Source organism: Colletotrichum truncatum (genome assembly GCF_014235925.2).
Source record: "Colletotrichum truncatum strain CMES1059 chromosome Unknown Contig_0002, whole genome shotgun sequence".
NCBI lineage: Eukaryota > Fungi > Ascomycota > Sordariomycetes > Glomerellales > Glomerellaceae > Colletotrichum > Colletotrichum truncatum.
In genome coordinates this window covers 2,012,224-2,023,729 of record NW_027222399.1, presented here as the reverse complement: position 1 = coordinate 2,023,729, position 11,506 = coordinate 2,012,224, and the positions used below count along the sequence as shown (strand labels likewise).

The window sequence follows — 11,506 nt, the reverse complement described above, 5'->3', positions numbered from 1 at the left end:
AAGGTTCACCGGAGGGTTACTAGGAGGAGGAAAAGGAGAGCAAACCAACATGGGGACGCAAAGTGATGATCTGTCAGCTTGGAAGTGAATGGCGATTATTTACACTTTTTTCTTGGCTTGTTGTCCTGCTTTCTCTGCCGGGCAATAGGAAGTTGCGAGGGCCCAAAGTAGAGGGAAGGTACTCCTGGCTTGCTCTCATTCTTTCCCTCCTGGTTCGGAGCTACCCCCTACCCTGGATCCAAAATACAGACGGGGAGCTTTCCCATGCATGTCACTCGCCTCTCACCCCTTCCCATCATGCTTGCTCGCTCACATCCACACCCTGTCGTGGTTTTTTTTTTCTCTCTTTTACACCGTCTGCGTTTATTTTTCGTCGGCTTTTTACGCTCTACCCACGCCTCCTTCTGCCCACCTTCTCTCTCCCACACACACACAAACACATACACACACACAACTCGCGCGTGCGCTCACACTTAACTCTGCAGCCACACTAACACCTCATACACCTACCAACCTGGTCTGGCTTCATACCCTGACCTGTCCATTTTGTATTTTTTGTATTTATTTTTTCCCTGGTCCGTACATGCTAGTTGGGCCACCTCAGTACTTGTCCCCTAGTACCTGTAGAGTGTTAGAGCACAAAGCTCCCGTCTTAAAATGGTCAAGTATATAAATCAACTTTAATTTCCCCTAGAGCCCGTTCCCCCGTCCTGCTACTATGGCACGAGACATGCCACCCTCTGGCCAGCACCAGAGCTCCCAGCTATTACCATTGCCTTTGCTCTAATAGCTTCTTTCATCCTTCCTAACCCTCCCCAGCCTCAATCTCTTTCTTCTTCCACGTTGAACTTTTTTTGCCCCTTTGTGTCGTTGGCGACCATCTCCTAAGTCAACATCAACCTTGCCCCTCACCAGGGTATCTGTCGTCACTAGGTGGTGCCTCAGTCATATCTGACACCCGCCCTCTTCTTCCTCCCATCCTACTTGCCTCCTCTCCAGCTCTCTGGCTACTTGTCGACCGTTGCCTACCCAGGGTCCAGAAGAGCAGTTGCGCAGCCTATTCTTTTTTCTCTTTCCTACTCGCCTACTCGATCCTAGTTCGCTTCTTGCTCTTATTGAGCGAGTGACCCGCCAGTCCTGCTTGAGTTTTGTTCTGTTGCCGGAAGCGTGTGACTTGCTGGTCCAGCACAGGCTGGTCCCACTCGTTTCTCCTCAAGCGGTGGTGAATCCATCCGAGCGTTCCCTCTCCCTCTGCGCCTACGATCACACCGTGTGAGAGCGCTGGTCCCCTGTTTTGGCCAGACCTCCAGCGAAATCTGGAAGCTGCCAACCGATCCCATCCGAAGCTTCAGCGCGATAACTAGCAACCCGCAACTCACTTTTGCGAATTATCCTTCAGCCTTTCACAAACCCGACTACCTTTCATTCAGAATTACCTCACAAATACGCGATCATGTCGCTGAAAAATCTTTGAGCCCGCAACCCAGATCCCGAAGCCCCTCAGCCCGGACAACTTTCGACTTGCAAATCACCTGTGAGAGAAAAAAGTTGTTGTCGGACTTACCACCACCACTACCGCTACCGCTACCGCAACAGCAACCGAGTATCAGAGCAGCTGTGCAACCCACACCACAACTACCTCCTCCGACCCTTCCTGCCACACAAACCTCGCAAAGGCAAAGCAGGCTGCCCAGCATGTCTTCCTCTCACAAGGAGCGGACAATGGAGTCGCGCACGGGAAGAAGCAAGCAGCGTAAGTGCGCAAACGGGAGCAGAGGCGAATTCCTTTCTATCCTTTGAGCCTCTCCCCCCAAACCCTGGTGCGCCTGCTCGCAGCGCGGGACCCACTAACACCTTGTCCTGCAGGTTACAACTCCAAAGGCGAGCGCTTGGTTGCCGGTGTTGTCCCCTTGACCGAGGACAAGCACTACGTTCTTCTTATCCAGTCCACCCGTAGGAAGGGATGGGTGTTGCCTAAAGGCGGCTGGGAGACGGACGAAGAATGCACCGAGGCAGCGGCACGCGAGGCTTGGGAAGAAGCAGGCATCAGTATCGAGATCAACTATGACTTGGGAGACATTGTCGAGACCCGCCCACCGAAGCACTCCAGCAAGGACTCATCCAAGTCGTTATACCGATTCTACGAAGCGACCGTCGTTCGGCAAGAGGACAACTGGCCCGAGAAGCACAAGAGAGAGCGTCAGTGGATGACATACACGCAGGCAAAGGAAGCATTGGCGGCCCGGCCAGAGCTTCTCGAAGCCTTGACTAGATGCACTATGAAAAAGTCATGATACGCAATGGGCGCGCCAGCGTCTCGGTCCCTCGTTCCCTGCCTATTGATATGAAAGCCAAGCGTGCACTTCTTTTGTAGGCACAACACTGCGACTTCACATACCGTAAACTGACACTCGCAATGCGTCTCACCGCTGCTATACACTTTTCCTTGCAAGTTACCAGCTATGCAGGTGCCAATGGCTTCTCGTAACCCATCCGATGACGGGCGGAAACCTTGAACATCCTCGACACATCGTCGGCGACCAACATTGCTTGCTTTACAAACGAACATCACTTCATATTAACCAAGAATACGGGGAGAATCACACTGCATTATGACTAGGCGTTGTGGGTTGGCTTGCTATAGACTACGGGAAAAAGGAGGCGGTTCTGGTTTGGCATGGATGGCTTAGGTGCATAAGAGCATATATCAGTGCAGCTGCAAGTAGGAAAAGCTGGAAGCATAATGCGATAGTTCGTCATAGCTGCCTCTGGCTGGAATTGCTGGCTTTTCGGATCTGCCGGACTTTGCTGCGGTGCACATTACTAAAGTAAAAGAACAAAAACAATACATAATTCAAGATAGAGAGACACGCAGCTAGCATCGCTGACAACAGGAAGAGCTGAAGAAAGGGACAAAAAGCTACAGCAATAAGCTCAGGCCTTGAGACTTTCGTGTGACCCAAGGCCCCTCGTCCATCAGTCGCCTGAGCGACACGAACAGAAGGAAAAAAGACCAAAAAAATTAGCGACCTCTCCCCAAGCTCAGTCATGCCTTGCTCCTGCGCCGATAAAAGTCAAACTCGGACTGGCTGGTGGGCTACTACCCCTCCAGCAATGCCAGGGACTGCCATTGCCCCGCATGCATCTGAGATCATCAGAAATTTTGACAACAGGGATTGACTCATGCCCCGCCTTTCACGTGCCCCGGACGACTCTCACCTACCAAAGAATGATCCGTGCTCGGTCTCTCAGCCGGGGCGTGCTCCAACTCCAAAGTCGACCAGATTTGTCTGTCCCTTTTCGGCTTCCGCAAAATTAGTATCTCCGACCACAAAGCAGCGCACCTGCCCTGTCGCCGACGCCGCCAGCCCAGACTAGGTGGACCCACGATGATGATGGCTTGATTGAACACCATCCAATACAGCGTACCTCAGAAGCGAGCGAGGTAGAATCGCAAGGCTACAGCCAGTAACCGACAACGATCAAACCTCGCACTCCCTCCCGATGATGCTTCTTAGCGCCACATTATAAGCACCTGCTTTTTCCTGTCGCATCTATACTATCCCGGCGCAATAATCGATGGACCGGGATTGGCTCGAATGCAATAATTCTCAAGTACCAATGCCAACAAGATAAAAAAGACAATGGAAAACCTCACCATCTCCGATGCCCCTCCCCAGGGGGGCCAACCCGTTCTCGGTGGCCGCGCACCGCCCCCGCCTCAGCAACCCGCCCAGCTCCCACCGCAGATGTTCACCACTGCAGCTCAGCTGCTGGATCTCACCGACAGTAAGGCGGAAAATCACGACTGTCGTGCGCCGTTGGACAATGAAAGCTGGTCGCTAACATTCGACCCGTAGAGAAGCTCATGGTTGCACTCCGCGATGGTCGCAAACTGATTGGCGTCCTTCGCAGCTGGGACCAGTTCGGTACATGCACTCCTACTCTCATAACCCCACCACATCATCCTCATGATAACTGACAACCTGGGAAATAATAGCAAATCTCGTCCTTCAGGACACTGTCGAGCGCGTCTTCGCCCATCCAGACCTTGATGCCAACCCGTCGCGTCCTTCAGGCCTTTACGCCGACGTCAAGCGTGGTATCTTCCTTGTGCGTGGCGAAAATGTGCTCCTCCTGGGTGAGATCGATCTCGACAAAGACGACGACCCACCCCCGGGCTACGAGTCGGCTGATGTCAAGCTGGTGCACCGCCTGGCGGCCGAGAAGAAGGAAAAAGACAAGACACGCGACAAGGGGCGGATCAAGAAGCTGAGCAAGCTTGGCTTCGAGGGCGAGAACATGGGCGAAATTCTGCTCTGAGTTACTTGCGGGGCCCTTTTTGATGACCTTACCTCAACCCACTTACTTGCTTCCGAGCTTCTTCACTTTCTAAACTCGAAATGACCAAATGACAAAACGATTGAACGTATGCGGGAGAAAGATGGATATCTTCCAGGAACAGGAGGATGGAAAGATCAAGTTGCTGGTTGGGAAAAGGGCGGTGGTAATGGCCGCCAGGACAATGGCGTACCGGCACCCCTTTATTTTGTCGTTCGACGCCGCAGAAGACGGCTGGTTGAATGTAGAGCAGAATATTGTGAAATGCTCGTCATTCTTGGGTCTGGTCGTTATGACGGACGCCAGCAGAAGATAATCATATCGTTTGAACATTACCCACAGGGTATGGGCACTTTGAAGTGAAATTCCCACTGTTTTAGCTGTTCGTTTGTGCTTGCTTTGGGGCACTGTTGATCCAGCGAGGGCAATTGTCGAAATTAATAGAACTAGGGACAAGTACACGGCAGATGCCTCGGCATCCATCAACTCTATGACTTCAAATCTGACAAATGCTCCCAACTATAGCCCAGGAACGAAACCTTCTACAGTAACATTCCATCCCTCGGGAAAGTGCGGCCCCTTGGCGTCGTCCCAACCTCCAGCCATCATGGCCACTGCTAGCAGCAAGCTGCTCGAGCTTGGAAAATACGGCGTCGGCACCCTGGTCCCTCCAACAGGATACCCAGCGTCGTCAAACTGGAAAGTTGGGTGCAGCAGATATTCGACCGCCCGCCGCGCGTCGCCTAATCGCAAGCTGTTCATCGCCAGCATGGGAAAGTCCCAACCGAAAGACTCGTCGAGGTCCCACAGCTCCCAGATCTTGGCGGCGGTGGTTTCCAGAACAGTGCGATTGAGACCTGGCCCGGAAGAGGGAGGCGGCAGAAGCCCGAAGATACCGGACATTGCCGGGTGGTCCTGCACCGTCGTCAAGTTCTTCCACATGTTGGGGATGCCCTCGTACACGGGGTACGTGTCGTCGACGACTGGCAATGGGGCGAGCTTATCCCTCACCGTCTTCCACGCCTCAGGGGCCTTCTCGCCGAGGCGGGATTTCCATGAGATGGCGACATCGAGGCCGAAGCGCCAGTACGCCAACTCGAACGTTGGGTTGACAGTGGCGTTGGGGTTGGTGTTTTCCGAAACTGGGTACATTGGCGGGCCTAAGTCGTACACTCCCGTTGATTGATTATAGAATGCAAAGGAGGCCATGAAGTCCGCCGTCGCCGTAAGGACTTCGTCCCACTTTGCGAGAGTATCAGCTGTCGGGGCGTGACGGTATTCCAGCTCGGCGAAGTACATTGGGTGAGGTTGTTGCCATATTAGAAGGGTGTTGATCTCGCCGGGCGAGTCAATGGCCGAAGGGTCCGTCATCTTACCCCAGCGGGCGCCGGCGTAGCCTTGTGTTGATGCGCGGGCCAGGGAAGATGGGAGGAGTTTGACGTAGGTTCCGGGGAGGGAGCGGGAAAAGAGGGGGAAGTGGTTCCAGCGGGCGAATTGTAATGTATGCCAGAGGATCATTTCCATCTGCTCATAGTTAGTGAGAAACTTTCAAGTGACGAGGGGTGGTTGCATACGTGGAACTTGCCGAACCAGCCATTGTTCACGAGACCAGACTCTGGGTTGATGGTGTTAGTGCAAGGTTAGGACCTAGGAACAAAAGCATGGCTACCTTGGGGGGGATAATCTGATGCCGAGTTGACAGCCACCAGATATTGGGACTGGATGGTCCGTCTTTGGAGTTCGGTTGCTTTGGCGTCAGCCGTGCCAGTCATATCGACAAACGCTCCATTTGACCAGTACGAAGCCCACCACTCCTGGGCAGTATTTACGACTTTGTCAAATTTGGCCTGAGTCGAAGGCCTTGAAGGCGCAAAATTGGCCGTGAACCGAAGCTTGTCCGAGCCACTGGTGGACAGTAGGTATCGATGGCTGCCATCAGTCGGTGCCTTCACCGTCCCGTTGCCCTTCCCGCTATCCCACTTGAGGCGGAGATCATACTGGGCTGTTGTCAGGTCGTGGTGTATCTTGGCCTGGTTACCTCCGCTGCAGGATGAGAGAGACGTCTTATGCTTGTTGGTCTGGTTAAACACGCCCATAAATGGTGCTCCAAACTTATCGTTCGTGGGGTAGGGAAAGTCAAAGAATACGGAAAGGTCACCAGAGGACAACAGAGCGGATTCGATGGATACGGCGACGGTGTCAGAGTTGGGATCTACTCGGGTTTCCACCTTGATGGGAGTGTTCTTGTAGGTGAAGCTTGAGAGAATAACACCAGCCCACATGTCGAGGATCTGTTCCTTGTCACCAAGCATATCCTCCGTCACACCATCAGTCGAAACATTGCCACTGTCGAATGACAAACCGATGATGCCCAAGTTGATGCGGTGGGGGTTCTCGCGGAGCCAGTTTGCAATGTCGTTGTTTGTGGGGTTGGCCATGTTGTATTGGACTAGTCGTCCATGTGTCCACCATTCTGTTCCCTTGTAGTCTAAGAACTCACGGTTTAGTTTGATATATCCTACATTGTCTCTACCCAACTGTGCCATGAACACGGTGACTTACCTTCAATCGATGTCTGGCCTGGGGTTGTGGGCAGACTAAAGTTGTGATAGCCCCATGTTGACATTGTCGCAAAAGGACTGAAGGTCTGGAGGCCCGTGATGTCAGCACCAAAGGCGAAGTTGCCATTGCCAACTTGCAACGGTGTCTCCGGCGAAGTGGCATTACGTCGAGGATTAAATGACTGCACCACTTTCTGCCGGTCTATCTTGGCTTCGATGATAGCACATAATAGCGGCAGCAGGTGCAAGGCACGCATGTTAAGATACACTTTAGACAGCACTTAGACAACTTGGGGCTCATAGTTTTACCTAGTAATTGTCTACAAAAAAAGGTTGGACAACCGGACAGGTTTTATACAATTGAAGGGGCATCGTCCCCAAATTTCGGTTCGCGCGGGGAAGCCGAATCCTCATCTTGACATGGAGGGATCGACAGGCTAGCCATGAAGACGACTAGGAGCATGGGGACTGGGTTACATAGTTTTCCTAACCTTCATTTCCATCTCTGCTAATGGGGTAGTCAACCTCGGGCGGTTATCAACCGAGAATCAAGCTGTCTGGTATCGTTCAACTCGGCTTTCCGGAACCCAAATGGAGGGAACATTGAGGGGAACAGGACCAGAGTGCGGGGATAATGGTTTCTCCACTTTGAATTGAGGCTATTCAAGTCCCCGGCCGGCAGAAGTCTTCCAAGGACGATACGTGACGGGCCTGAAAGGAAGGATTGGAGAAAGAGACCACTCCCAACTGCCTAGCGTTGTTGGTCAGAAGTGGGTCTTCTGGACAGTTTGCAACGCTATTGAAGGCCTCCGATTGAGCATTTACATGGCTTCCGCAAGACTGGGTCTTTGGTGCCGTAGATGGGACCCCGCCCGAGGTGTTCCGCCCTTTCCACCAGTGCGGAAAACGGAGGGGACGCCGTGCACCAGCCACAGTAAATTAGGACCACTGTGGCTCGGGTCTCCACAAGACCGGCTCTTGCAACCCAGCAACCGCACCGATTGGGCAAGCGCATAAACACCACCAACCCCTTCCACGCAGTAGGGAGTACCCTTTGACCAGCACCTTACCTATGACACCCAAAACAACGAGCCGCGCGCATCTTCTAACCTAGGTGATCCTAAGTTGACTTCATCTCCTCAATAATTTTCCTTTCAACACCTGAATCCTGCTTTCACGACATAAGCTCAGCGACGTCATCCAGCCTTTCAGGTATGTCACAAGCAACATCTCGGCGCTGTCCTGCCGAATTTCATCTGTTCCATTACCCCGCTAACCACTGGAATGGAATGCAACAGCCAGAACGACGATAACATTTAAGTATCTGAACCTTCGAGCGCTCCACGACACGTCGCCACCATGAACGGGGTGCCGGGTATGACAGTGTCAGTACTACCACCATACCTACTGCTTCCGCCATGATGTCCCTTTTGCACTACATCAGCGTGAGAACGGGGCTGCTGGCGGGGGGAATACCATCGCTGCCGCCACCATCGCCTCCGCCGCCGGTGCCAGATCCCCCGCGCAGCAGCGGACTCAACCGCGATGTTACCGTCATCCAAACACCCGAATCCCAGCTCCCCGCACCTTTGTCTACAGCCGCTGACGATGAGGATAGTAAGGCGGCTAGGAACCAGTTCCGTGCGCGCACCGTGAAGGGAGCAAACAATGGCGTTGCGCTGCGACAGTATGCTGAAGCGACTCTTGGAGGAGGCAGCTTACGCAAGGTTGTCAAGCTGCCCGAAGGCGAGGACGAGAACGAATGGCTGGCTGTCAATAGTGAGCACGCCCCAGGAAAAGAGGAGAGAAGGCCATGAGAGGAACGGAAGGAGGGGGAACAAAGACAGTACAGTTTGACTAACGTTTGCGGTGTGCAGTGGTCGACTTTTACAACCAGATCAACCTTCTCTACGGCGCCATCACGGAGTTTTGCTCTCCCCAGTCGTGTCCAGAGATGAAAGCCACAGACGAGTTCGAGTACCTGTGGCAGGACAGTGACCAGTATAAGAAGCCGACTCACATGTCAGCTCCGGATTACATCGAGCACCTTATGACCTGGGTGCAAAACACCATCGACAATGAGACGATGATGCCAAGCAGGATTGGTAGGTGCATTCCACGCCGAGTACGTAGAGAGGTTGTACTCACACTAGGACGTATAGGCGTCCCCTTCCCGAAGAACTTCCCGTCGCACGTGCGACAAATCTTTAAGCGCATGTACCGAGTCTACGCCCATGTCTACTGCCATCACTACGCCGTCATCAGAGAACTCGGCCTGGAACCTCATCTCAACACAAGCTTCAAGCAGTATGTGTTGTTTGTTGACGAGCACAAGCTGGCGAGCGGCAAGGACTTTTACGGTCCCCTGAACGATCTTGCTGAAAAGATGATTGAGAGCGATTGAGTTATGCCAAATTTCGAACCCATGAGTGAATGCATTGTCTGGGCGTTGGGGATATCAGGGATGCCGGTCGGTAATTAAGGAAGTGCTGGCGACCAGGCGTGATGGGCTTTGATACCGCTGTCGCCCCCCAACAACAGGGAAGGGCAGCGGCAATTGTGATATTACTGTAGATTACCCACAGGATTACGGGAAACCTGGTATTGAGTTGATAATTGAAGCATTAGACAGTAACTGTTTTCGACTTCACTGTCCGTCCTTGTGGTGTTGTGGTTCATCCCAATTCTTGTCGAATACGGAACATTCGTCAAGATCAGGGAACTCAATTCGGGTGGGGCTAGGGTCTGTTTTTGGCACCGTGCAGTTGGCCCCTTGACACAAGAATTCCAGCTCCGATTTCCACCGACCCGGCCACCCTTAGGACCAGCTTACCTAAGTAGATGCCTTACCGCACCAGCCAACGGTGCAGCCTCCAGCCCCAAGGCATCAATATCCCAAATTGCCGAAGTTCAAACCTCAACCTCGAAAACCGACAGCTACCTCACCTGCTATCCCCAAATCAGCAGCATCCCTCCCTCCCGCCCGCCGGTCTCCCCCATCAATTGAACAATACCCGCACTCACGACGAAATCCGCCATGTTCTCGAGATCGGCTATCCGCACAATCCGAGCGGCGGCTCCCGCGTCGCGCCTCGTCGCTGCCTCCCGCGCCCCGGCCGTCCGAACCTACGCCGCTGCCGCCGCGACCGAGAACGTCAAGCCTCCCGTCGCCGTCTTTGGCCTTGACGGCACCTACGCCACTGCCCTGGTACGATTCTCCTGTCATCATGTTTTTCCGGGGTCAATTGGGTCGTGCAGCTCAATTGGGGGAGGATCTCGAGTTGAAGATCGGGATTCTCCGAGGATGGAGGGATAAAAAAATAAAAATAAAAATGGAAGACATCGAACCAGAAAGCTAACTGCGTCAATTTCCAGTACACCGCCGCTGTCAAGACTTCCTCCCTCGACCCCACGGCCAAGGCCCTGTCCACCCTCGAGTCGCTCGTCTCCAAGGATCCCAAGCTGGCCACCGTTCTCGCTGCGCCCACCCTGAGCGCCGATGACAAGAACGCCATCGTTGCCGAGCTCACCAAGCAGGCCGGCGCCAGCTCCCAGGAGACCGTCAAGAACTTCCTTGCCGCCCTCGCCGAGAACAACCGTCTCGGCCTCCTGCCTGGTGTTTGCCAGAAGTTCGGCGAGATCATGAGCGCCGCCCGCGGCGAGGTTGAGCTTATTGTCACCAGCGCTACGGTATGTCACATTTCCTGAGGAGGGAGTTGCTATAACCCATCTCGTTACGTGGGAGAAGTTGGCCCGCCACTGCCAGAGGCAAGGCTTAGTTGTGAATCTGTCTGTTGGGGAATACATGTGTTGGACAGAAATCCCGCGCAGACGAGTTTCACCGACCAGAGGCAACAGACGAACAATATTGGAACGCATGACTAACATCACCATAGCAACTCGACAACAAGACCCTCAACAGACTCGAGGCTGCCATCTCCAAGTCTGCCTACATCGGCCAGGGCCAGAAGCTCAAGGTCACCAACCAGGTACGTTCTCACTCTCGCAAGTTAACCTCGACCTCGGCCGAATCACCGAGATTCTCGGACCAGATGTGACTTGATGCTATCAAGAACAACGTTGACTAACACCGCACCCAGGTCAACCCTGAGATCGTCGGCGGCCTTATCGTCGAGGTCGGCGAACGGACCATCGACCTTAGCGTCTCGTCCAAGATCGCCAAGCTTAACAAGCTTCTCACCGACGCCTTGTAAAACAGTCTTACCTACAATACAACCCTTGAAAAGATGAACCGACTAGCATAACACCCCATCTTAATCCCTCACCCGAACTATTTCTCTTTGTGTGTGTTTCTTGTAAACTTTGACCGAGGGGAGAGGGGAAATGGAGAGTTGCTGCTGCTGCTGCTGCGGGCTCCAACATCTGTATGTGACGGGATTGTGGGAACATCCTCCCGCCTTCCTCCAAACGTCACATGTGGTTCTCTGTGGGAACTGCGCGGGCTCAGAAACAAGGGTTTCTTTTTTTCGGCCTCGAGTGCGAGAGAGGAGGAATCCTGTTCCGGGCCAATGAGACGAGCTGTGCATAGTCTACAATAGAAGCATTCACGGACCTCTAAACACCTTTGTCCTTGAAAAGTGCCT

General features: G+C 53.4%; 5 protein-coding genes across 5 annotated transcripts; 4 read left to right on the top strand and 1 right to left on the bottom strand.

Moving 5' to 3' along the window:
* Positions 1-1,695: 1,695 nt before the first annotated feature.
* CTRU02_203507 (nudix family protein) lies at positions 1,696-2,294 on the top strand (the record flags this gene model as incomplete). Its single annotated transcript, XM_036724133.1, has 2 exons — positions 1,696-1,753; positions 1,867-2,294. 2 exons carry the CDS (start codon positions 1,696-1,698, stop codon positions 2,292-2,294), a joined length of 486 nt encoding a protein of 161 aa, XP_036584247.1.
* A 1,350-nt stretch (positions 2,295-3,644) lies between these two features.
* CTRU02_203506 (small nuclear ribonucleoprotein) lies at positions 3,645-4,323 on the top strand (the record flags this gene model as incomplete). Its single annotated transcript, XM_036724132.1, has 3 exons — positions 3,645-3,789; positions 3,861-3,929; positions 4,001-4,323. The coding sequence occupies 3 exons, from the start codon at positions 3,645-3,647 to the stop codon at positions 4,321-4,323; spliced, it is 537 nt and encodes a 178-aa protein (XP_036584246.1).
* A 537-nt stretch (positions 4,324-4,860) lies between these two features.
* On the bottom strand, positions 4,861-7,159 carry CTRU02_203505 (uncharacterized protein; the record flags this gene model as incomplete). Its single annotated transcript, XM_036724131.1, has 4 exons — positions 4,861-5,865; positions 5,916-5,956; positions 6,011-6,829; positions 6,904-7,159. 4 exons carry the CDS (start codon positions 7,157-7,159, stop codon positions 4,861-4,863), a joined length of 2,121 nt encoding a protein of 706 aa, XP_036584245.1.
* A 1,102-nt stretch (positions 7,160-8,261) lies between these two features.
* Positions 8,262-9,306, top strand: CTRU02_203504 (maintenance of ploidy protein mob1; the record flags this gene model as incomplete). The annotated part of the gene is made up of 3 exons (XM_036724130.1): positions 8,262-8,287; positions 8,521-8,681; positions 8,780-9,306. 3 exons carry the CDS (start codon positions 8,262-8,264, stop codon positions 9,304-9,306), a joined length of 714 nt encoding a protein of 237 aa, XP_036584244.1.
* A 633-nt stretch (positions 9,307-9,939) lies between these two features.
* Positions 9,940-11,116, top strand: CTRU02_203503 (ATP synthase subunit 5; the record flags this gene model as incomplete). The annotated part of the gene is made up of 4 exons (XM_036724129.1): positions 9,940-10,110; positions 10,278-10,592; positions 10,799-10,891; positions 11,003-11,116. The coding sequence occupies 4 exons, from the start codon at positions 9,940-9,942 to the stop codon at positions 11,114-11,116; spliced, it is 693 nt and encodes a 230-aa protein (XP_036584243.1).
* Between the last annotated feature and the right edge of the window lie 390 nt (positions 11,117-11,506).